This window comes from Pempheris klunzingeri, chromosome 3, assembly GCF_042242105.1.
Source record: "Pempheris klunzingeri isolate RE-2024b chromosome 3, fPemKlu1.hap1, whole genome shotgun sequence".
Taxonomy (NCBI): Eukaryota; Metazoa; Chordata; class Actinopteri; order Acropomatiformes; family Pempheridae; genus Pempheris; species Pempheris klunzingeri.
Window position 1 is genome coordinate 24194313 of NC_092014.1, and position 27412 is coordinate 24221724.

Genomic DNA, 27412 nt, shown 5'->3' on the forward strand with positions numbered 1-27412 from the left:
GATGCTGGAAAACAAAACGGTTTGCGGCGAACAAGTGGCAGACCGCCAAAATGCCAACAAAGCTGAGACTAAGAGGTCCCACCAACAATATGTTTAGTTAGATATGAGGATGTTAAACAGCTTGGCGGAGAGATTTCCCCACAACGACCAGGGAATGTTTTTATTTCATTTTTGCTCGAATGCGTAGTGTTGACTAAGACGTGCGGCTGAGACCGTGAGCAGGATTTGAACCCACAAAGTGATGAGCCACATTAAAACGGGAGCACAAAGACGTGCCCGAAAGAACAGGCCTTTGAATTTTTTCGTGTACTGTGGGAGAGATTGTTGAAAACAGTTGAGCTACAACAATAGCGGAAGTCTTCTTTGAATTAAACCTCAGCTTTTTTTTTGTTGCATTTTCTGCGCAGACCTTGCAGCTATTGAACCGCACCGCCATTGTGTTGTGATCGAGGCCATTATGGAGAGCATACGTGAATTTTATCTGTCAGAAATTGGCGGAAAAAGATATTATGCCCTCTTTCTCTCTTTTTTTTTTTTGACATTAAACTAAACAGTTGAATTTTTTTTTTGCAGAGTAGATAACATTACCGGGAAACATTGAAGAGGAGCATTTTCCTGTTGCACAAGAGTAAGGGGCTTAACTGGCAAATAACCAGCTGGTTGGTGAATGTAATGATTGGTGCTATAATCCCTTCTCTCTGTTTTAATCTCTCAGACAGTTTCCTGCCCACACCTCAACACGGATGAAATTGCTTCTCCTCCCCTGTAAATAGTTGGAGTGACTTAAGGATCAGGACCTCTGAGAGCCAGTGGTTCCAATGAGCGAAACACCTGCCGCCTCTCTCCGTCCGTCTGTCCTCTTACCTCTGTCCCTGTCCTGACACTACAACTCTCTGCAACCCAAAGGCATTTATCATATAAAGGCAAGGCTTTGCCTTCTTTTATGCATTCTGGAGAGGGCCACTGGAGTCATTTTAAGATTACTCTGCGTTATAAACAATGATTATAAATGTAATGAAACATGATATGATTCATTACATTAACATTTATGCATTTAAAGCTATGAAAATAAATGGAATAAATTTTGCAAAAGAACGCCAGCACATCACTGTGAAGTATTTCCCCCGCTATTAGGGGGTTCAGGCTAATCAAGTCGTGTGTCTCCTTTAAATTTAATTTTTCTTGATCGTTTTAATTTAAAGACATGTACGCAAGTGTGCAACCGGATGATGAAGACCAGCCCACAGAGAGACAACGGCAGCTCTCATTGGCCGGCTGTATTGAGCGTGTTGGCAGTGAGGTTAAAGGCAGCGAGAGACAATGGGAAGGTAGAGAGATGTGTACTGGAGATGACAAAAGAGCAACAGGGAGTTAAAGGAGAGATATGAGGCTGGGGGAGCAGCAGGTTGGGGAGGAATGCTTGGAGGGAGAAGAAAGGAGAAGTAGACTAGGTAAGCGAGGGTGGGGGGGGGGGACAAATTGAATGGGAGGAAGAAAAAGGGGAAGAGATACTGGAAGAGACAGATAGGATGGCGTCTAAGACGGGGGCACTTAAGGATGAGGGTGTAAGAGAGAGAGGGACCGACAGTGGAAAAGGGAGAGTAAATTGACTGCCGCATGTCAGATGGAAACAGTCCCTAATTGGCCAATCAGCCGACCCCAGATTGAGCCTGCCGTTTTCTCTGACACTGCAAGAGCACCTGTACCTCACTGACAGGCACACACACACACACACACACACACACTTTCAAACATAACACCTGCCACCATTACCACCTCTTCATCTTCTCCCTCCATTTCTGACATATACTTTTAAGAGAGATCTCTGACAACAGGGAGCTGACAAAGGAGGAGAGAGGAATGGGGAGAAAGTAAAAGAAAAGACAAAGACAGAATCCTTTTTGTTTTTTTGCCAAGACTGGAAGAAGGTAAGTCATCAGCCTCACTACTGCTCATCAGCTGCTCCTCTACCAGCAAAGTAACCTTTGAATGTAATATTAGAAATAAATAAACGTCACATAACATCTCAGTAAATATCTCCTGCTTCGGCGCAATGAGTTAGGGCCTTTTACTCAGATGTCGCAGGAAATTCAAATGTAATTATACCAAAATAAATGTCATAATTTCATCACGGAGGCCTTGAGAGGGAAGTGAGAAGAAGAAAAAAACTGGTGATCGTTTTTCTAAGTCAGATCTAATTTGATTTCTCCCCTGTGTTTCTGACTTAAGAACACATGGGATTCAAATGACTGATTCAGATCATGCACGCATTGGACACAATGCTGAAAACAACTGCTGCTATTGGCAGCAGTTGTTTTCAGCAAAGTGTGGTTCAAAAACAATGTGAATCTTTCAGCCCACAGTTTATTTGGCTGCGCAGCCACACACAGATGCACAGTAAACCCTGGAGCCTTGTTTGCTGCCCCCAGTGGGCGAATTCAAAAGCAACGCTGGGACCCATATCATTAAAACACGCTTATCATCACCTTCAGTGATCACAGGCTTTGCCAAATTAAGTGAAAGCTGAAATCATAATAAGTTTCAACTAACCTTAAAACCACCTTCTTTGTATTCCGTTGTAGCACCTGCTAATCCATAAATTCCTTTCTAGCTCACCCCCGATGCTTTGAAAACTTAACTTTGAACAGCGTTGATTTTCATTATTTCTTACACAGTTTTCAAGTATTCATGTCTGGAACAGGACATGACATTTTTTCTAAAGGTTTAAATAATGTAACAGTAAAGAGCTAGCATGTTTGACACGTGCTGTAACTGGCAAAAAGCATCACAGGCTGGCTGTTATCTTTGTGCAACTCAAAAACATGTCCAAAATAGCTTCACTTGTTTACTTGAGGAATACATGACACCCTGCTCGAGCTGTAGTACAACATGAAGGATCCTCAGCAAGACAAGAGAGAAGCATTGTAGTGAGATTGTTTGATTCTTTGCTATTGAGAGCACGCACGCACACACACACGCACACACACACACACACACACACACACACGCACACACACACGCACACACACATGATTTGTTGGTAAGAATGAGGCAGTACAAGCAGACCCAGGGTTGCTGTGATCTCTGGATAAATGGCCTCTGGTATCACTTTACTCCTCTGAATATATGAGCACACACACACACACACACACACACACACACACAGAGTATATGAGCGCACACATGAACACACACATGAACGCACACAACGGATCTCCATATTGCTACAAAGCTTGACGAATAATTCTAAAATACGCGGCATAAGCACAGATTCATGCTCTACTCTGCCTTCACACACACACACACACACACACGCACACACAGACAGACACCCACATACACCAAAGGGAGATGAATTACTGAGTGGATGGGATCTGACGCAACCCATAGTGGAAGTAGGTCACATGGGGGGAGACAGGTCATCAGGGAAATAACACTGCAGTTGCACTACCTTTCTCTTTGTCTGTATCCCCCTCTCAGTATCACTGTCTTTTTTTTTTTTTTTCCCCTCTCTCTCCACTCTCCCTCTCTATCGCCTCATTTTTACGTTTCTCTTATAACACTTCACTTTCAGTTATTTTATCAGCAGGGCCCCTAAAAGGCAATATTGTAGCTGAAGCTGTATTCAAAAGATTCCAAGACGGAGAAAAAACAGTGCAAAGACGCAATTGCAATTCTGAAAACGGATCATTTCATAGCAGCCGGTGAGCGGTGAACCTGAGCCTGCTAAGGATACTGTCTTCCCTTCATATCTGCAGCTGTGAAAACATATTTAGTCACTTCATTCGTACGGAGAGACAAAATGGAAGCAGCGCTGCCGAGCGCTGTCCCAGATGTGCGAATACCCCATTCAAAGCAGCATTTAGAATTACACAGTAACCTACTAAAAACCCCAGTTCTACAGCACAGACTGTAGTTTGATATTTTGATATATACGCTCCTTCAAGTCCTGACATCTTGGAGTTTCCGCTAGTCGCCTCAAGGTGACGACACAGCTTCGAGAATCAGCGTTGCAGGACGTTATGTCGTCTAAAACCGCTAATTGTTGTTTTCACATTTCCAGTTGTGTGCAGGTTACACAGACACATCAACATTTTTATTAGATTTAGAACTGAACTTAAGACAAAGCCTAAGCTCTCTCTTTCCACTAACAGTCTTTATGTTAGTTAGCTAACGGGCTCCAGCTCCATGTGTACCGCCCAGACACGAGATTGCTATCAATCTTCTCACCTAACTCTCCACAAGAAAGTCAATATGCCTGTGTTTTTTTTTTTTTTGTAAATGTCAGACTATTTCGTTCATATGTCTCCTTTTAACTACCTATGCAAAAACACACGTGATGTTAGACGGGAGATATTGCGGCTGTTTTATAATCACTTTGGAATAAAATTCTAACAGCGTGTGCTGTAGAGGATTCTGATTTGTCTGAAAATATGACTAGTAAACCCCAGGAACATGTCTCACTTTTTCAGAAAGACAGATGAAAGGACCTCTTAGCCCTCTCCTTCCCTCTATGTCTCTCTTTAATGCATCTCCTCTTAGTTAAAATACAAGAACACCCTGGAACCGCATCAAATTCCACCCTCATCCCCATTATTCAGTCTGATACATTTTTACTTTTGCATAATTACACACTTGGCCCTGCATAAAGTCACAACCCACAACACAGAAGTCGCCTCCGATATCAACTGACACACGCAAGGATGCTCTAGTGCGACTGTCTATATGCAAGCAGTGATTAGGCCATCTGGATATCAAACTAGCTAGTTTAGCCTCGGGGTAGAAAGACAGCAGTGGCATTGTGTGTGAATGTGCATGTTGCATTCATGCGTATGTGCGTGTGTCTATATGATGTGGCATAAGGCCAAGCTCCTGGCTGCAGCAGTGAGATTCTGTCTTTAGTCTCTATCACTCTGCACTAATCCAATTGTCCAAAGAAAGAGAGAGACAGGGAGAGAGAGAGAGAGGTGGGGTAAGAGAGAGAGGGAAGAGGGAGAGAGAGAGAGAGAGAGAGAAAGAGAGAGTGAGTCAGTGAGACAGACCGTTCTACAACTGGCTGCTGTCCAATTCTAAATGGCAAGCCGGATGGGGATATTTATTAGAGGGTGAGAGTACAGCAAACACACCCAACCACCCCCACACTTGCAAAAACACACACACACACACACACACGTGCAAAGGCTCACATTAACACGCCCACCAACGTCACACAGGCACACAAACAAGCACCCATTCACTCACATCCATGTATTACAGCCAGAGCGATGAGTGCGAGTGCACGCTCGCTTGCAATACAAAACGAAACAAAACAAAAAAATTAACATCCCACCAGTCCTCGCTGCATAAAATCAAATGGGATGAAAACCTGTAGATGCATAAACCAAGATGCAATTAGAATTACAAAATGATTCAGCCTTAGCACTTCTCTCCTCACTCTCTTTCTCTCTCTGCAGCTCTTCAGCAGCTCTTGTTGATGGTGTGGCAGTATCTTAAGGTCTGAGTGCTGCTGCTGTGACAGCGTAGCCGTTCTTGTGGGAAGATAGGTCCCACAGTGCCATCTGCTGGACAGATCCTTTTCTAAATGACTTCAGAACAGCCACAGCACCTATAATGTAACATCAGTAATAAGTTGTGCTTGTACAATAGTATGTATTGTAAAAAACAAAAAGGTTGACTTTGTATTATAGAAACATGTTGTGAACACACGTGGAGTGACATTTACTGTAAATTGAACACGCCCTTTTCAAAGCAGACATTTGGACTCATCGCACGCAGGGGAAACTAATAATGATTCTAATTGCATTGCATTAATCTCCCCTGTTCCTGGAATGACAGGTCAAAATGTCTGCTGTGGAAAAGGTCTGCGTGTCTGAGACATTTAGGAAATGCTAAAAAAAAACGAAATAAAAGATGCTTTCACAATTGCACATCGTGATTCCGCAACTTTTATATTTGACTCCTTTTAGGAATTACGCCATTCGTGTGTGGAGAAGGCTTTGAAACAGCATTTGGACTGTCATGTTGGCAAAATGATCTCCAGAAAATATAACTGAACGCTTAACCCAGTGGTTCTTAATCAGGGGAACTTGTCACAGGATGATTAAAGGAATAAGCCAGAAAATTCATTACACAAATGATTCAGTTTTAATGTCTGACGACAACAAAATGACAACATTTTGACAGTAAAACTAAGACAGATTACTAATGCCTATGATGTCCATAATATGAAGACCCCTATCTTGCTCTTGAGTTTACTGCCAGTATAGTGAGAGAACCCTCTGTGTCTTGTGGTGGGCGTTAAAGTTTTTTACACACAGAGTGTGAGAGCCGCTGATTTGTCTAAACCCTCATCATCTTCAGCGTTTTCACCCTTTTGCTAAAGAAGTTCATCTGTGTCCTTTTTCCTTTTCACAACAAAGTTGGTGCGGAGGTCAACCTAGCAGGTAGCCTCATAATCTCTCAGGCCATAAATACTCATTCAAAAGGATTGGTTGTGCCGATGCCTGGGAAAAAGCCACCGCGACGCATCACAGCATTTGTGACGAAGCGAGAACAGAAAGATCTTACAAAACTGGACCTGGCTAATATATGAAATTCCTTAAACAATAAGGCATGAGGCACATAAGGCATTCCATCATGGCAGCTTTATCACAGTGACTTGTTGTGGCATACACAACATCTGAGGTCTGTTTATATTACAGGCTTGCCAATATCCTCTTTCCCTGACACTGGTGCTGCGTGTGTGTGCACCGAGGGTCACCGTCATGTGTTTGACTTAAGATGAGAGCCGACTCCATGCCAGCAGACACAATAACCCCGCATTACGCGAGCCTTCGCCTCCTTAATTTCCTGTCATAATAACAATCAGCAAAGACACTTTAGGGGCTAAAGAGACGAGGAGGGAGTTCGGAGCTTGTGGAGACTTTCAAGGTTTGCTCGGCACAAATGAAAGAAATAAGCGAAGCTGCAACAGGTGTGACTTTACACTTGTCACGTGCCTCTGGTGATAATGAGGAAACAATTAAGAAATTAATGATAAGGGAGTAATCAGACAGTGACAAGATGAGCTGAGGTGAAATGGAGAAGAGCATTAAAACATTTGAGTGTCTATGGGGACACGGGGGTTGTGATACGAGCTGAAAAAGCTGCTGGGATTTGGATGTGTGAAGGAGAATATTTATGAGTGTGTGTGTGTGTGTGTGTATATTTATGAGTGTGTGTGTGTGTCTCAAACAGACAGATGGACAGACAGAAATAGCCAGAAGATGAGTGTGAGATATGGAGGTATGCAGGGGGGAGAGAGAAAATGGAAGAGAGCAGGTTTCGGAATAAAAAATGCGAGAAAGGCAAGTGAGACTGACAAACAATTTAATAGTGGATTTGCAACAATAATAACAATAATAAGCCGAAGTTCATATTTCAACATCATATCAGTGCCACTGTTGCATTTGTGTAAAATTATCTGAGTGGTAATAAATGATCTTTCACCCAGTGTGTTTTTTTTCTTCTATTACACACACCATTACCCAATGCCAAGGAAATTTCTAGTGGCTAAAGATCATCCATCTTACATTGCCGATCTAATTTTCAAATGACTCACACTTGGTGGAATGCGTCCCATATATGCTACTTTGCAAAGCGTGAATTGTCTCATGTTACCCGGGTCACATTGCTGAAGCTGAGCTGAAGCTGAGTAGTTTTGACGTATTGGGAAGTATACTTCTTCATCACTCTCAGATCTGACCGCCAAACGTGAAGCCACAGCTAGCAGCAAGATAGCTTAGCACGGCGTAAAGACGGGAAGCGTGGGAAAACAATTAGCCCGAGATTTAACATGCTGGTAGTCAGATTTTGTTAACTATCAGCCTCTTCTTCTGGTTTTTATGCTAAGCTAAGCAAGCACTTTGTTTATCATACCGAAACAAAAGTGCTTTTAACCTTGTTATGTAACTTTAAGCATATTTCCAAACTATTCCTACGTCATGTCCTGGCCTGTAGATATTAAGCTGTTTTGGCTCACATGAGGCTATGCTAATTCAGCACCTAGCACGCTTTAGTTTCCTTCACTCACTTACAGCCGGTGCTTTCATGTTTATTGAGGCTTGGCCTCTTTAATGATGAAGACAAATGAGCTCATTATTAAGTGTTTGCATGTGTGTGTGTGTTTGTATGTGTGTGTGTGTGTGTGTGTGTTTACATGCATCTGCAGGTCTACTGTATGTTCTGCATCCAAAAGTCAGTGTGGGCTTAGAGGTTGTGTGTATGTGTGTGTGTGTGTGTATGCAAATTCTAACCTTTACCTTGTTAAAGCTCTGCCTCATGAGGTTAATTGCATCATTTAGCCTTAGCTGTTGAATGTTCCCTCCTTTACATGTGACTCAGTGCTCTATTTCCTCCTGACTGTGTGTGGGTAACATGTGTGTCTTCTCGCCCGCGAGTGTATCATCCCCAAGTTAACTCCTCATGATCACCAGCAAAATGAGTGAAGGGAGGGGCTCGCTACACTCATTCTATCTAATTGTATTACCAGTCCATATGGCTGCGGCGCACAATATCATGCTTTTGATTTCTCATCATGTGCAGCTATTATCAGATGCTGTTCATTTGCTAAGCATATTTACCATAAGCGCGATGCTTAATGGATGAGAGAGACAGTGACACACAGAATCCCTGCTTGAAAAACTAAATTAACGCCTAAATGCATTTTAATCTAAAGAGATCATTTGGGAATAAATTCACAGCTAATGGTGTGTTTATTAGGAGAGTCATGCATGTGGATTGTGGTATAATGAGTCTCAGGGAGGGTTTGCTAGAGAGCACATTGCAGGTTTTTGGTTGTGCATACAGAGGGTGCTGCAGTTCTGATGCTGGACATTAGGGGGTGCTAAGAGACAGGGGGGCAAATGGATGCACTTAATCAGGGGGAAAAAAGAATTAGAACGTAATAGAGAAAGTTGTGAGATAAAAAAGAAGTGTCAGGCAGCAATAATCATTTTTAGACATGACACTGTTATGAATCCCTCCATTTTATTTATCATCCAGTGGTCACAACTTTACCATACAAAACCAACTTCCAACATGGAACTGCATTGGAATGTGATTATTTTTAATACGCACACACACATTCAATAACAAAATTAAATACAATTGTTTTATAAAATAAAGAGGGTAGAGGAAAAGAGACACATTAAGTGATATTAAGACATGCAGTGACAAATATAAAAAATAGACATTTCTTTTCTTTTTCTGTACAAACATACATGGACACATATAAATATATAGAAGTAGAAAAGAGTGTATTTTTAAAATACAAAGGTCAAATTGTACAGTTACATTCCATAATAACAAAACAGGAGACATAGCACAATATTCAAGTGAGTTTGCCTTTTTCCACAGACGCTGTACAATATTGTACACTGTAAAAGCAGAAATTAGATCACACAACTGTTGGTTTCTCCCTGTGGAGTCTGTTCACGCTGCTGTAAACATTACAAATGAAGAAACGGTACAGTTTTCGTTGGTGGATTTCCGTTTGAAATCACTCATTCAAGCAACTTTCAGAGAGACTGTAATAACAACTGAGCAATCTGTTCTTCGAGTGCTCGCTTTGATGCTTTTAAGTCACCTCAATCACAACTTCAGTGCCGTGTTTTACTTTTCTCTCCGAGTCTCTCAGCACTGAGCGGGAAGGAGGATATTTGGTAGAATAAACAAGACAAGCATTACAGTGAACAAGAACAGTCATCATAAAGTTTATATATGTTGGCACAAAGAACAAGCATTTGCCAGAATGTGGTGAAACGTGAAACCATGCTATGCCCCGTCTTCCTCCTGTCTCTAGTTCTGTCTGACGTCCTGCAGCAGTTTGTTGATCTCGTGAACCAGCTCGCTAGCGTCCATGCTGGCCTCGTGGCGACTCTCGTTGCGCTTGCCACCTTGGTGGCCCTGATGGAAGACGCCGTCAAAGTCATCCTCCTCAAAATTCTCTGGGATTTCTTCCATGGCTGGCAGCCATTTTAGGTGTGGCGGCTGTCCATTTGTGGAGGTGGTAATGGAGGTGGAGGGTGAGGAGGAGGAGGAAGAGGAGGAAACATTGTTGGTTCCCATGGATCCACTTCCAGGATTTAGATAGTGGGTGTTGGCTGCCCATGCGGCCACACCTGGCGGGTAAGCGGGGCCTTTCCCACCTGGAAGCAACCCTCTCCGGTTGTCCTGAGGAACGGCATTGTTACTATGGTTACCAGCAATGTTGCCACCACGCCCGCTTCCTCTCTCAGGGGCCGATGAGGACGAGGGCGGGCTCGTTTCAGTGCACTCTGTGTATGTGTCCATATTAGGGGGGAGGAGCCGCTGGAACACGGAGTTCATCTCTGTGAGGAGGGAGCCAGCCCCTCCTCCAGCCGCACAAGCATCACTTCCTCCTCCGGCGACAACTCCCCCGGCCCCCGCCTCTTCGTTCCCAGACTCCTTGCCAAAAGTGGAGAAGCTCTTGCGGTGCTCGGAGTCAACAGAGGACTGGTCATCATCGAGCTGGGGCTGCTGGGAGGACTCCTCCCCGGGGATGTACATGTTGTTTCGGTAGTCAGAGGAGGAAGCGGGTGAGGCGAGGGGGGGCATCCAGCACTGGTCAGAGTGTCCCAGGACGCGACATTCATCCGTGCACAGTCTCATTGCTAAAGCAAAAGAAGGGCACAGAAGGGGTCAGGAGGCGGTCCAGCAGCAGATTCATTGTTTATGACAAACCGAATGACAAACAGAGACAAGAGCAGGGAATGACTAAAACAACTGTGGTAAATCAAATCGAGGTTGTTACAAGTGTAAAATAATGTAAACCCTTAGACTGTTGTGAGGAGGGTTTGGCAGTGTTGACTTGGAAGAGATGCACAGTTCAGCAGGAGGTCAAGATGCTGGTTTTTCAGCATGAAAACAAGGGCAGGTATGCTGTCGAGTCTGACAAACCACGTCTTATGCTGTTAGCATATAAATGCTCCATGTACAATACCTATTAAATATTTGATAAGGCAGCGCTTCGGCCTTTCATTAATATCAAAATCACAGCTCAGCTTGGCAGTGCTTAGTTTTCTCTCCTGATCTCATCACATTCCTGCTCCAATGAGTGAAGTGGTCACATTTACAGCTCACACCATGAATATCCACGCAGCGCCAGGCATGGAAATCACAGGAACTTGATAAATAAATGAATAATTGGAAGATCCCACCCAAATGGCATAACAGGCAGATGTTAATGCAATATTTGGCTGCTCTGCCAAGCATGTCCGCATCTCCCGACTAGGCGGCTGAGGCAGGGATTTGCTTGTTTAGTTCTTTTATCACATCCAGCATGAATAGCCACATTTGCCCATCTAAATAGAAAAATCTAAACAAATTAAATCTATTGAAGAGAAACAAGGATAATCCTCCCTCTCGGCCCATTATCTCCTTCCGCTCCCCTTTTTTCATATTAGCATAAAAGATAGAGAATGGGTAGGGTAGGAAGAGAGAGGGGGGCGGGGGGGGCAACACCTCCAAGTCTTTCTCAAAGGGAGAAAAAAAGGGATATAGAAAGACAGTCCATGTCCACCACCCCTCCCTTTATCTATCTCAATAAAGATAGAGAATACATTAACAGGTACAGAAGAGTGAGAGAGATGCTGAGGAGCTCTCAGGCATGTAGGAGGGAGAGAGAGAGAGAGAGAGAGAGAGAGAATAACATCATTCTAAAAGCAATTACTATGAATTCTCCTCAGTTCAGACATGAAAGCGCACCACTGTCACTCACCGGGGGGAAAAAAAGAGAAAGAAAAGAAAAAGGAGGAAGAAAAAAAAAAAAAAAACAGCACAGTGAGTCGCATACCGATGAGTGACAGGCGACTCATCTCCGCTCCAGGGAGGATTTTACAGACACGACTCTAACTTAGGGGCAGATAACGCGCACACACACACACACACAAGCACACACACAGAAACACAAACAGCCAGACACACTGTAACCTCTCTCAGTGTGATAACGAGCGTGGAAATGAGGGCTGTGTGGAAGAATGGGGCTGAGCACAATGGGGATTGTGTTGGCAACTGGGTGAATGGAGTGGCTGTATAGGTAGGTGTACAGACAAATAATGGGCTGAGGCCTGATGCTGTCCATGGTGCTGAAATTTGTCAGGCTGGAGGGACATTAGAAGGATGGGTGTGGTCCGGAGGAAGGTGTCTATTCCCTGCTGGGTCATTTAAGTTCGTTTCTCTGGAGCTTGCAGTCGTTTCAATTGGCTTGAAGTCGACCAAACCTTGAGATGAATCCATTTATAGTCATGACTTCACAACTTTAGCGAGATAACATTACGGTGAGGTGCGACCGTGCTATGGAGATGAGGTGCTAGTTGAGTGTGGCTTGCTGTTGTAGAGGGTGTTTGGTATGTAACTCTGTTGAGTGGTGCTTGGAAAGTAAGAAGAGGTGCAAAAAGGGGGCGAGGGGTTGTTTTCTGCGCACCACCGAGGTGGAGGGAGACTGTCGGATTGGGTTACATCACCGATAGCTCACCTGGGTGGAGTCGGTGGTGCATTTCGAGGTGTATCAGGTCAGAAAAGCCCTCCCCCAGCAGCAGCCTGTCCACGGGGGATTCCCGGCCCATGTCACAGTCACTGTCCCCCGCCTCGCTGTCCCCACGGCCACTGTCCTTCAGGCTGAACTTGTCCATGTCTTGTAATGCATACCTGTGAAGGATCACAAATGCGCATCGATATCAGTCAGCCTGAGCCACCTAAGTTCACATTTTGCAAATACAAAGCAGAGTGCATTCTGTTTTGCAGCCTGAGAGGATCGATCTGTCCATAGAGAAGACTAATGACAAATAAATCCATCATATGAAACTTAAGGCTGCTTCTGGAACCTGTCAAGTCTCTAGACAAGACTCTGGCCATAAATCCTACATGCAGGTAGATCCCACTAATAAATCTATCCCCAGCAGCCACTAGGGGCATCAATAAATCTATCATGTTGAGATCATAAGGGGATAGCGTGATGAAAGTAATGATGGATGCACACTTTACAACGTGAGCCCCATTTCTTTCTTTCGCAAAGAGACGTACCAAGAAAATTGTTGTGACATTCAGACAAATGAGTTGCATACTTTGGAACTGAATGACATTGGCATGATAACAACTGGAATATGAGAAGGTACATTTACAGACCATCAAACCAATGATCTACATGTAACTGACCAGCTCACAGGCAACAGTTCACAACAGGTAGTTCGAAAAACATGTAGTGCACAATGAAAAACAAGTGATTTAAAAGATAAACAAAAGATAATCTTTTAGGGGAGGTGGAGGGACTGAGGGGTAGGGGTAAATTACCTGTAGCTGCGGGAGTATTTGTTGCCACGGAAACTGGGTCTGGGCTGGTACTGGCCCTGATGGAGCATGGACAGAAGCTGTGAGACTTGCTACATCCAAAAATAACAAAACAAACAAAATAAAACAAAAGAAAAAGAAACAGAAAAAAGGGAGGGATGAATAACAGATGGGAAATTGAGGTGGAGGAAAAAAAAAGAGACACACAACACAGAAGACAAAATAATGGATGAGTAAACACAAAATGGATGATGGAGAGGCTGCTAAAAATGGATGAGACAAAATGGATGACGTTAAAATAAACAAAGGGGAGGGGTTCCTAGATGAATATGGAGACATATGACTGAGGGGTGAGTCGTAGTTATGGTGGAGGTAATGGTGACGGGGTGTAAACAAGGTAAAGACAAAGACACATCTATAATCATCAACAGTTTTAATGAGAGTCAGTTTGAACTGCAGGGCAGTGTTGATTAAGTCACTGTCACATATGGAGATGAGTTAATTTTCTCAAATGGAGACAGCTGTGTGAGGATGAGAAGGCTGGTGTGTGTGTGTGTGTGTGTGTGTGTGTGTGTGTGTGAGATATGAGAGAGAGAGAGAGAGAGAGAGAGAGAGAGAGAGAGGGACCACATTTGAAATTCCTAAGAATAATTTTCTTCAGTGTGTGTGTGTGTGTGTGTGTGTGTGTGTGCTCACCTCCACTGGTGGAGTTGCATGTGCCAGTTCCAGGGCAAAGCTCTCTGGAATGTGATTGGATGAGATGGTCACTAGGCTGTTCAGCGACTGGCGGCTGTGGTGATTCTGCCGGCTGCCCATCTGGGCTCGGTCCATGGGGGGCGTGGCCGAAGGTGAGCGGTGGTGAGCTCTGATTGGCAGCGTGCCGTTCACCGTGGGGACCAGGGTGATGTCACCTTTGTGGATCTGGCGCGAAGGCTTCTTGGGATGGTGCTGATGGGTTGATTCGGCAACCCTGCAGTTGTAGGAGTGCCTCGTGTCCTTCTTCTCCCGGTTACAGCGAGCAGCAAACACCACCATGATGACCAGGAGCACGGCACAGATGGCTCCCAGGGAGATGATGATGATGAGAGATGCGTCGAGGGCAGACTCCCCCTGGTCCATCACTTGGACGTGGTTCTCCATGTTCTCATAGAGGGTGATTTTCAGCACTGCCTTAGCGCTGAGGCTCTCCCTTCCCTGATCTCGCACCCCGACCATCAGCTCAGCGTGCTCATGGGGGAAGTTCTCCAGGCTGGCGTTGGCGTGGATTTCACAGGTTCTTGGGTCAATAATGAAGAAACCCTCATCGTTTCCACTGACGATGGAGCAAATGAGCTCGGCGTTGACCCCGGTGTCACGATCCGTCGCCCTGACCACGGTCACCAAGTGTCCAGCCTCTGTGAACTTTGAAACGGGCACATCAGCCGTGAAGTTCCACAGCTGGGGGACCACGATGACTGGAGGGTTGTCATTCTCGTCCAGGATGTTCAGAATAACTGTGGCATTGCTGAGCAGGGGTGGTTTCCCTGCGTCTTTGGCTTGCACAACAAAGGCGATACGACTAACATCCTCACGATCAAACGTGCGCAGTGCATAGATGGCGCCATTGGAGGGGTCGATGGTGACGTAAGTGGAGATGGAGCTCCCGTGAACAGAGTTCTCCAAGATGGAGTAGCTCACCTGCCCATTGCCATCTAGATCAGGGTCAGTGGCCATGATGGAGGTCAGGTATGCTCCGGGGGCATTGTTCTCTGATTTAAAGATCTCATACCGCCCCTTCTCAAAACGTGGTGGGTTGTCATTTTCATCAGTTATGTGCACAGTGAAATGTTTGACGGTGGAGAGACTGGGGGTCCCCCGGTCCTCTGCCACCACCGTCAGACTGAACTCAGACCTCTTCTCTCGGTCCAGAGTCACGTTGGTCAAAATCATGTAATTGTTCTCGTAGGTCTTCTGCAGTTTGAAATATCCTTGACCATGAAGTTTACACTCTACCTCGCCATTCAGCGCCGTGTCCAAGTCCTCCACCCTAACCAAAGCTACGAAGGTGTCCAGAGGAGAAGCCTCGGATATGTAAGCAGCGTCCCCGTTCCCCTGAGAGGACATGAGGTTGATGCTGATGTCTGGCTTGTTGTCGTTCACGTCCACCACTTTGACCAGGATCTTGCAGTGGGCTGGCATGGAGTTTGGACCCATGTCCTGCGCTTGAACATCAATGTCGTAAGAGTTAACTGCCTCGTAGTCCACGCGCCTGATGAGGGTCAGGTGACCGCTGTCGGGGTTAATTTTGAAAGTCTCCATTATTTTGGGGGACACGTGACTGCTGAAGGAGTACACTATTTTGGCGTTCGTGCCGTCATCCGCGTCGGTGGCGTTTAAGTCAATGAGCAGAGTCCCAACAGGTGAATTTTCTGGTAGATTGATCACATAGGAGGACTTGTCAAAAACTGGGCTGTTGTCATTTGAGTCAGCAACACTGATTTTGAGGAGGGTCGAGCCTGTTCTTGGGGGAACGCCTCTATCAGAGGCCGTGTATTGAAGTTCATAACCGGAGCGCACCTCCCGGTCGAGCTCCTTGAGCACCACCAGCTCTGCATATTTAGCCCCGTCCGTCCTGGACTGAATGTCAATCTTGAAGAAGTTGTTAGGCTCTAAGGCATACGAGTACAGTGAGTTTTCCCCGACGTCGGGGTCCGTGGCGCTGTCCAGGGGAATGCGCGCTCCCACGGCCGCGCTCTCGGAGATCTCGATGGGGATGACGGCTCGGGCGAACTGTGGCGCGTTGTCATTGATGTCCAACACTTCCACTTCAACGTGAAACAGCTGTAGGTGCTCCGTGGGGAGTGTCAGCACGTCGAATTGAATGGAGCAGTTGAGGTTCTTTTCGCAGAGTTTCTCGCGGTCGATTTTGGTTCTGATGCTGATTTCTCCGTCCTGCTCGCGAACCGTGAGGAAAGACGAGCTCCCTCTTTGCATAGCTCTGAAGCGCAGCGACACCGAGCTCGGAAGTTTAGCCAGCACGTCGGCGACATCGTCCTTCAAACGGGCAATGACCGTGCCAACCTTCTGCTCCTCGTAAATCTGATATTTCAGTGTCTTACCGGTGACGTGTTGTGTCGCCAGCGCCAAAACAGCCACAACTTTCCACATTCTTGCCACGAATAGTCCTTTCATCTTCCCTGCTTGCATTTTTGTTGATACCAAAAACACATCCAAAAAAAAAAACAGCTCCAAAATGCAAAGCACAGGTCAGTTCCAGCTTTAACTTACTAGATGGTGTTCTCCATCAACCAGCAACTGCATTGCCTTTTCCGAAGGAAAAAAAAAACATTCGATTGTTGAACGCAAGCTCGCTCAAGTTGCACTAATTTCCATAAAAAGCAAGCTAGTGTGTTTCTACCTATCCTCCCTTGTCCTACAGATCTGTTGCGCGCATCCTCTGTGCGGGAGAACCAGCTGAACACCACTGAAATGTGTGCGCCTTTCTCCCTGCCTCTGGTCTGTGCGCCGTGCGCTCTCTGTCGCTCCCTCTCTCCGTTTGAGGTTGCTCTGCACACAGACTTGCCCAAAATAACCCGCCTCAAACCAACTAGTTGTACATCAGCCACGGCCCCGTTTCACATTCCGGGTAAGACAAACGCTCCTTAAATCAAAAGCTGGCTGGTGGCCACTCAAACTCTAGAGGAGAGGAGAGGGGAAGGAGGCGCAAGAGGGGAGGAAAAAGAGAAAGTGGGGGATACAAAAAAAAAAAACCCCGCCCTGTGGGGTTCACTCTCCCTACTTTTCAGAACAACGATCGTGCCCCAACAATGGACAGGGGAGGAAATAAACTCAAGAAGAAAACATTCATTCAAAAAGCTTACCCTGCCGTTTTTCACTGCCATAAAACCACAGGACGGTTTACGAGTTTCTCGCCTCGGGTCTGTTCTCCCCAGACAGCGTGGAAACACTAAGAGTCTAAATTCTCATCAGGCAAGACAAATATAGTCACCTCAATCATCAGCATTGTCTCCCAGCGCCTTCAAAGCCTTGATAGGCACACTTTTTTGATAAATAACATATAATCCTGCCCTGCCATAACCAGCTGTCACCACTCACCTACTCCGTGTAGGACTGACGCACTGGGTGCCTTGGCATTAATGTGTATGCACGCCATGAGCTTAAAGCATCTAGTCTTTTTCTGCTCTTTCAAGTGGCAGCTGACTACCCGCTTCTCCGTGCACAGGCACTTAGAGCTTGATGTTTTGAGTGCAATATATTTTTTCTCATCTGTGGCCGTCTATGGGTGAGAGTATAAGCCGGGTAAGCTGTGTGGCGAATCGTGTAGAAAGGGAGCCGGACTCTAATGAATGCCTTTAAAGAGTTGGTCACGCCGAGGAACAGCTCTGTCCCCGTGCACAAATCTGTTCAACATCACTTCAAAACTCCCCACAGGAGGGTGTTTTGATAACGAGCACAGCATCCAAAACTCACCAGTTCGGGCGTTTAGTTTCCCAGAAAAAGAGCCTCATTCACGTGCACGCACTCGCGAGGGCAGAGAGAGAGAGAGAGAGAGATGAAGAAACTCAGGAAGAGAGGGAGGGAGAGAGAGAGAGAGAGAGAGATCTGAGGTCTAACAAATGTGCACAACTGGGACCGCGCATTCTGGAGACCATCTGGCACGGTTTGTTTGGCACCAGGACCCGGCGATTACAGCCGACCAAACAAGACTCCAGCGGAGCCCCGAACCCCACACAACTGTGAGGAAATGAGTTGTCATGGGGGGATTTTAGAGTACCAAGCAGCTTTTCCAGATCCAGTCACACATTTTGCGTGTGCGTGCTTGAGGATGCTGTGTGTGTGCGTGTGCGTCAAAGTGAAACAAAAATGCGCTCAACTAACGGAGGCTTCAGTTCAGTTGCGACAACAGGTTGCTGAAACCCCTCAAACGCACTCAAATCCAGTATTAAAGCAGAGGTCGGAGATGAGACACTGTAAGATGACCATATGGAGCACAACACCAACAACGCAAATCGCCAAGACGAGACTCCTGACCGTCCAGCTCACCCTCACTGATGCTTGGCTACAGTGATTTCACAGTCAACACTTTTAGAATAACTTAGAAGACCATAATTAACCTTAAGAAGTAGATGGATACAGAATCTGCAAAACAAATGAATAATTTATCACCAGCTGCTACCGACTGTCTGAGAAATGTGATATAAAAACAGCTCAAGACTCGATGTGAACCACTCAGACCAGGTTATTCAGTGTGGGCAGATCTTAAAGCGCATCTGCACGGCTTCTAAAGCCCTCTGCTCATTTGCCTGAAAACAATAACTTATTAAATATTCCAAAACGTGCACGGACACCAACCAGAAGCTCTCATTCAAACCCCAGAGACTTAAATTGGCGGAAAACCTTTATTCCCACTCCCTGTGTCTATTCATCGCCCGAGCCATGTCTGCAAAATGTTTGCATTCACTCCTCTTTTGCACATCTTTCACCATAGCGCGCTTGGTATTTAAACAGGTTTGATACGGGCGCCCGGCATTTCCATAGCTCCAAATGCTCACAATGCAGTAATGCAATTACTCCCTGCGTCCCAGAGAAGCTAATCACATTTGGAGAACAAAGTCAGCTCCGGAGTTTATGGAAGAAGGGAGCATAAAAAGGGGGGACCGGAGGAGGTGGGGGCACGCTGGAGTCTTAAACACTGCACAGAATAAAACAATTAATGTATAGAGGGGGTATAATCTAAGTAAAAAGCAGATGGAGGCTTAATACATTTAGGCACGCTACATAACCAGAGGAGCTGAACAAACATGGCCTTTCTGCTGCTTAAGAGGACCAATAATTGGGCTCAAAATATTCATCCTCCTCTGCAGCAGGTGCAAAGATATTGTCTCTGGACTTGGGCGAGATCTTGTTAAACTTCTCCTGCTTCTAGCTCCCAGAAGATGATTTTATTGATCCATAGGCGGCTCTGAAGCCAAGATCACTGCAAATGCATGCGATCAGCACAAACAAACAAACAGGCAAAGTGCTCCAGCGCCCGGGCGGCTCTCTTCATTATTGCCTCTGTGCGTCCAAGCATTGTGGCCATAAAGTGATAGCGAGAATTAAACGTCTGTCGCGAACATTCATTGCAATCTTCGCCATATAACTATCCCGCACACCCCCCCCCCCCCCCCCCCCACCCTAAGTCAATAGGCGCAGCAGGTGGAGCAGCCATAGAAATGCGCCTCTGGACCTCGGATCAGATGTGAGTCAACGTGCGCGCGCGCACTGGTGGTTTGGTTGTAAAGGCACGCGAGCATCTGTCGCCTCGTCTGCCCGCTCATTGTCACTCATTCAATTAGCAGCGATTTGGTGGATTCCATTCCAGAGGGGAGGAGTAGGACCACAGACAGAGACTGGGAGTTTGCTTTCACTGCTGCTGGAGGGAGCAGTTGATGCCACCCCCCCTGCACACACACACACACACACACGCACGCACGCACGCACGCACACAAACACACACACACTACCACCCCCATCAGAGCAATGATTGTTATTCATCCGAGTCTCTTCTTCCCTCTCCCCCTCTTCTTTGCTTTCATTAGGGGTCCATGGAGCTTTATTACTTTATGACTTGTTGGTCACCATTGTCTGTGTGTGTGTGTGTGTGTGTGTGTGTGTGTGTGTGTGTGTATCAGTGCGAGCAGACAAGAAAGAGTGCACTGCCTTGTTCTTGCTCACAGTGCATGTGGTGATCACGGTCTGAGCGCAGCATATTGCAAGCGATGTCAACAGTTGGGCGACAAATTTATAGCCCAGGCGGAACTATGGGGCAAAGAAAGAATGTGTCTGGTCACCTTTAAAGTGGGCGCATTACTCCACTGCTCTGCCAGTCCCTCAGCCCGGCTCCCAATGAAAAGAACAGGCTGTTATTACTTTTCTTTTTACCGACTTTACTGACTTATGCAGTGGGAGAGGTGTATAAAATATTCATACCTTTTCCTCTGCAAGACCAGTACAAAGTGTCATTTTAACTGTGGCATGGATATACTGTATGGTTGACCAATGCATTTCCTATTCTGTCCTGTTCTACGCTTGGTTACTGGAATTTTGTGAACAGTCGGTGCTTGGCTTTGAGTTCTGACAGTAAATTTCCCCATTTGAGGCAACCCCTTTCTGTGTCGCCAAATCAAATGAGAGACTCCTATTCTGTATCTACTGTATTCTATTCTATTGTGGCTGTTAGGATGGTGACTCTCTGTGTTTGTTTGGGGAGCAGTTTGGGTGTCCAATCGTCCAGTCATTCTTTCCTTGGCCTCATTCTCTCTCTCTGAGTCATACCTAGCTGACTTTATGTATTCACACACACACACACACACACACATGCAAGGACACGCACATTTATCTGACTGAATGGCAGTGACAGTGAAGTGCTTTGCCCCACCGAGACACGGCACAGAGAAACACAAAGGCTTCCCGTGCAGTCAGCGCCACAGCACTCAGGGCTGAACCTCTCTCTCTGTGTCTCTGTATGTAATTAAGGCTCAGCCTCACATTTAATATGAAAGTTTACTAGTTCATTATAATCACTTTTATTCATATTCTTTTGTCACACCGTAAAGGACGATTCCACTTTATTGCAATTTACTGTAGGTCTCATTTTTGTGGCATCAATAATTCATATTGGTTATGATGACGGTGTGCTGAGCAACATAATTGCTGAGATCTAGACACGCGATGACTTCTCAACAACAAAGTGGGCAAGAAACAAACAATTTTACCTCAAACTGTTTGCACAGGAAATCTGTGGATCCACAAAGCTCTGACATGTACAGTAGGGGGGTTGTTTGCTACCTGTTTGATCACCTGAATGCCAATGTTTCTGTGCCTAGTCAAGCTTTCACTGTGCCTCAAGATCTCAAGGTATAAACTCGATGAGTTGTTTTGAGAGGAATTCACAGCTAATTCTATGTAATACGTGTATATGAGATAAGATGATTCTGAGATAATTCCACATACTGGGAAATACGCTTATCGCTTTATTGCCAAGAGTTAGATTGAAGATCAAAACCACTGTCGTATCTGTTCGTAAAATATAAAGCTCCGTGCAGGAGAGTTTTAGCTGAGCTTAGCAGTAAAACTGAAAACAAGGGGACACTGTTAGTCTGGCTCTTTCTCAAAGGTTAACAAAAAAAAGAAACACCGCCAGCACCTCTGTAGCTCTGTAGTCTCCGTTATTGCCCCTATAGCTAAGACATAGTCCCAACGCCTCATAGAAACTCAACTTTTTCTTTTTACACTTCGAATTGATTAAACAAACAAGATAGATCATGTTTTTAGTGAGCTTCAGAGGTACCGGTAGGATCATTTTCTATCCTTTTTACAGAGACACGCTAATAGTTTCCCTCTGCTTCCAGTCTCTATGTTAACCACCTCTTGTTTGTAGCTTCATATCTAATATAAATACAGAGTGTGGTATCAATATTTTCACCTGAGTGTCAGTAAGAGAACAAATAAGCATATTATTTCCCAAAATGTTGAACTATATTCACAACATTCTGTGTATCTGGGAAATCCGTGCTAACATCTCTACATCCCATCATGCATCCATTGTCTTCCCACGACTTCTATAGTCTTCTATAGCACACTTTCCTGCTTGAAGTGGAAAATGTACTTTCCATTCAGTGTTGATTCAATGCCATTAAACTCCACAGCCTATCAAGGTGCCGTCTCATATCAGCAGGCATGGGTGTCAATTGATGCTTAGAAACATTTCCTTGAATCTTAAATGGTTTCTCACCGGAGATAAGAAAGCCTTTATAAAATTATATAGCAACCGAAGGGGGTAATATACATTGCAAATGTATATTAATTAAGAGGGCACTTGAAAGCCCTCGACTCTGTATCCTTTCAGTAACGCTTTGCAGGAGTCACCTTGAATTAATAGAGAAAACAGAGTTAGAGCCTATTAGTCTACAGGAGGAGTAAGTGCTATCACATGTAAGACACACCAACCGTGTGTGTGTGTGTGTGTGTTCGCACATGTGCAGGCCCAAGAGTGTGTGCCTTGTGTTGATGGCTGCCAGCGCGTGTTTTTTTTCCTTGATTGACATGTTGTTGATTTGTTGGGGACTGCCTTTTCCCCGATACGATGTCTGTCTACAGCTGATGACTGACAGCTAATTTGTGGTCGAGAGATTAGTGTTTTAGAAAAGGAACTCTCGCAGAGACATGCCACATCTGACCTCGATTGGTTTCATTTGGTGCGATTTCTTTGACAGAACATGTGTGTCAGGCTGGTAATGAGGACAGGCCAAGTCTTTCTCACATGAAGGCGGCCATCATCCCCGAGATACCCGTTTTGAACACACAGTGACAGCTCTTTTGAACGTGTCACTAAACATGAGTGAACAGTAACCGAACATTTGCATTAGCGCTACTCCAGACCCCGTTTGATTGATGCATGGACAAAGTTGTTCTTTTTTTTCTTAGCTGTGTGGTTTTGATTAAGAACTTGTAATGAGTTGGAAGTCACATGCGTCTTGCTGCAGACAAAAAAAAAAAAATCAAAGAGTTATGCGGGTGTTCCCATCATGTTCGAATTAGGAAACGTTAGCTTGTAACAGTGTGTTAAAGAAGTAGAACAAATAGCAACATCAGCCACAGAGCACACAGCCTAACTCAAACCAGAGATTTGTGGAGCACTCGCAAACACACACACACACACACACATACACACACTTATAAACATAACATAACTAGCTCCAGAGACTTGCTGGCACACACCAGGCTGTAATGGGTGTGGGTTCATACAGGAGGGAGCCAGGCACAGAAAAGGTGCTGCAGCGCTGCTGGGTCTGTGTGACACAAAGCCCCCGTTGTTTCTCCTGCACACACATCCTAACAACTTGGATTGATTAGAGGAAAGAACATGAGCTGTAATAACACAGACCTATACTGAGGCTGCTCTGTTTAAAGCCCAGACATCTATAAAAGCTGTGTGTGAGTGTGTGTGTGTAAGGGGCGCATGTGTTCATGCACGCGTGCACACATGAGGCGATTTTCTGGCAGAGGTTAGGCCCTCACTAGAGTGTTACATGTTTAAGTGTCCCCTGGTGACCCACTTCCTGGGGTTGCACCAGATTTACGGTTTCTGAGGTTCTGAGAGCTGGCAGCTGTGGAATGGGGAAATGGATGGGGGGGCATGATAAAGAGGAGTGGAAAGGGTTGAAGGAGCGAGGGGAAAGAAGCAGCAGAGGGATGATGAAGCGGCGGGAGCGTGGAAAGAAGCGGAGGCAAAAGTTGAAATATGGTGGGGCACGATAAAAGTCTGGAGGAGGACGCGGGGAGAAGTGGAGGGGAGGAGGGGGTCAAGAAAGTAGCTCCTCAAAGGAAGGCAGGAGTTTAAAGGTGGAGGGGCTAGAGGAGAGCGTGGAATTAGACACAGGGGGAAACAAAGGCCGAACTGAAAAGCATCAAGAGAAGAGAAATGTCGGAATGTTGAATGTTGGATGCGTGGGAGGGAGAGGCGTAGGAGTGAAGCGAAGAAGAAAAAAGAGAGGCGACTTCTCCAGCGTACCTTCTGGCCCCTTAGATGTTCATGATTAAAACCCCTTTTCCACTCTCATTCACACACCACTTCCCACCTTTGCTTAATGAAAACACAACTCTTGACTGATTTGTGACAACCTTGAGTCGAGTGCTGGCATGCTTGAATATACGTGTGTGTGTGTGCTCAGGGGTGGCGTGCGTGTGTGTGTGTGTGTGTGTGTGTGTGTGTGTGTGTGTGCACACAGCGTTTGGATGGATCCATTAGTTACAAAGCAGCCCAGCCACACCTGAGCTCCTGTTGATTTGCTTTGGAGAAAGAGAAAAAGACCTTGGGAAAGGTTATACAAAGTAGGGAGATAAATTGGATTTAGACAATCATTTCTTTGCCGGGATGCGGCGTTGTTACAAACGTGAACAAATTTGCCACATATTTCACAAGCTGTTGGACTCAATTGAGGAATGCTTAACACGGTGTTTCAAGTTTATGCAGGGGATTTGGGACAAAATCCAAACAGCAAACAGCAAATGTTCAATCAGCTCAGCAGGCAGCGAGTTGCAGAGGGCGAGGGGAGGGGCACTCTCGCAACGGATGACTGCAAAGACAGACGAGAACTAGAAAATGGACAAAATGTGGCAAAGTTGACTGAGGGGATGATGGATGGATGGATGGAGCGAAAGATGGATGGGAAAATGACATCTCGCGAAGTGAATCCAGTCTCAGGGCAATTAAACTCCTCATTCTCTTGACAATTAAAGTGAATACTAAGTTTAATTTAGTTCCAGCGGTTTTGTTGCCTCACCTGAGTGTGCTCACATCAGCGCATGCATTGCATTACTGTCTGATCACTGTCAGTCTCTCTGAGATACGGAAGACTCTGACAAGAGATTATCCTTCAAAACGTCTCATTTCCAAACTCAAACGTTAGATCCATGTTTATTAATGTGGAAAGCAATTATTTTTGATTTGCTTTATCCCGTAAAGGTTTTATGAAGAGAGAAAAAAAAAAGGGGAGGATGAAATAAATGTCAAGAAATATCGAATTTTATATTCAAAATGACTTGGGCATAGCAGTGAACTCATTGTACTGTAAAGTAAGCGTTCATTTGTTCACCAACGGAGAAAAAATGTAATTTTAGTCATTAAAATCATTTGTATTCTGCCTTCAAAAATTCTCTCACAGCACATGAATAGCTGTAAATGAAACGTTCATCACCGTCGCTAATCATCATACAAGTCCTGTCAAGTCTGCATCACTGCTAGGCTGTTATTATTGGCTCCTCTCAGCTAACAAGCAATTAATTCACATCAGAGCTTTTTTTTTTTTTTTTTTTTTTACTGTGCCAAATAAACAGCAAATGGCAAGGAGGCTCTCTCATGGTTTTAGTTTCAACAAACTCTGATACAAGCAAAAACAACAACCGTGTTGCTGAAGTGCAAACTGTTGATCCCAGGGGCCTCATCAAAGGCAGGAGAGGAGAGGAAGGGAGAGATCTCAATGAATGCGTGCACAAAACAAAGGCTCGGTGATGCAGAGTGAGGGAGGTTACTCGCAATCACACTTAAAATATGAATCCCGAAAAGTCGGTGGCTTCAAGCACATTTTTATTGATTATCATTCTCTCTTTGTTTTTTTCCTCTTTTTTGACACCAGCTAAACAAGCGTGCATCATAATTAGCCGAATTAATTCCCACATGCGCCACATCATCGTCATCATCATCGACAACGCCAGCTCTGGTTCATGCATGATTACTTTCACACATGCATATATATATATATATATATATATATAAGTGATAGCTACTTCGCATTTAACATCTTTCTCCCACACATTCCTCTTCAGTGACCGTATGAGGCAGCCCCGGAGGAACGCCGGCTTTCATCTGTAATAAACACAAGACTGGACGCAGTGTGTCGCTGTGCTAATCAATAACCATTATCACAACTTCTCACCTGCGTCTAGCCTTGTGGAACGCCTGCTCCGGTCTGGTGATTTATTCTGAGGTGATGCGCCATAATGACTCATATGGCTGAAAGCCTGAGAAATAGAAATACAGCACTGGAAAAGAAATTCTTTGGTGGAGTAACGTGTGGCAGGGTTGTGATAGACGTTTTGAGGGGATGTAGCTCAATATGTGCAAAAAAAAACAACCCAGGGCACACCCACACCCACTGTATTCTCTCTCTGATGTGCACATGCACATGCAGCACACCTAGCTTAGCAACATATGCACATAGCAACAATGTCCACTTTCATTTTGTTAAAGATGGAGGAAGCCTAACCTGTTTGTACGAGGCCGATTTTTTTACTGCACTTACAAGGAAAGATTTAAGGATAATGGACAGTATTTGAGCCACTTTAGCCGCCATTTAGTAAACATACTTGATGTGTGGGCTGGCCAGGCTGTGATATGTGCTTTAGTTTATTTTTTTTTTTAAGATAGACTGCAACATCTATTGCAAACACATCACAGGCAAAGTATACGGGCCTGGATGTCACATTGTAAATACGCCGGGCCTGACATTTGAGGGAGGATTTGACAGAGTGACTCATTACCAAGTGGAGTGGAAAAAGCCACATACTGTAGAGTGATGCAGGAGATGCTATTTGTTTTCCTTCTTCCTCTATGCTTGGCGCTGACAATACAGTTACAGACAGAATAAGCACAATACCTGTGGTATTTCGGAACTGAACAGTGCCTTAGTTACCGTTTGTCTTGTTGATATTATATCTGCGAGCTATGCTGTCATTCCTACAATTTTCCCCCACGTCTATCTCCATCCCCATCTCTTCCTCTTGTTCCGTCACTCCCTCCGCTCCTTCCTTTTGTCTCATTTTCGCCGTATCATTTTGGTCTCCTCCATCAATAGTTTCCCCCCCCCCCCCCCCGTTTCTCTCGTTCTCTCTCTGGCTGCCAATTCTCTCATCTGCTTCGCTCGCTGGAAAGGTGAGCGTGTGTTATACCAGTCTACTGTGTGTCTGGCACTTTCCAATTAGCTTGTATACCTGCTTCTGGCTGTGTAGGAGATAAGATGGAGTTGATACCACCGGGCTACTGTTATCTCTGTTTTCCTCCTGTCACACGCAAACAGACACATACCTTCACACATGCACAACGCAGCCACACGAGCACGCACTTGGAAAATGCCAGGGTACTAGCTCCCAGCGCTACAGATGCATTGGACAGATAGATATAGCGGGCTAACAAGGGGTGGACAAGTGTTATAATGAATGCATCAGGGACTGTCACACGTTGTCAACTTGGCGTGCCTGAAGTTAGTGCAGCTTTGAGTACTTACCAGCCGCCATTTTCGCAATTTTTTTGTGTGTGTTTGGAAGCATGAATGGCTTCTTTTTCCTTTGTGTGTGCATGAGAATGCACGTGGGGTCACGTTTGAGAGTGTGCGCGCATGTTTGGATGTTTGCTGGTGGCAGGGTGGTGGGCCAATGCGATGACCCCCACGACCTGCCCAGACTGTTGAATAATAAAGTGCTATTCAGGCACTCACAGCATGACAGCATGAAAGGAGCAGCCACA

General features: G+C 45.3%; 1 protein-coding gene across 1 annotated transcript; it reads right to left on the minus strand.

Annotated features, from left to right (window-relative positions):
• Positions 1–9094: 9094 nt before the first annotated feature.
• Positions 9095–16494, minus strand: pcdh18a (protocadherin 18a). Its single transcript, XM_070854423.1, has 4 exons — positions 14044–16494; positions 13351–13406; positions 12536–12708; positions 9095–10673 (listed from the first exon to the last, which is right to left on the minus strand). The coding sequence occupies exons 1-4, from the start codon at positions 16492–16494 to the stop codon at positions 9838–9840; spliced, it is 3516 nt and encodes a 1171-aa protein (XP_070710524.1). The 3' UTR covers positions 9095–9837.
• Positions 16495–27412: the final 10918 nt, after the last annotated feature.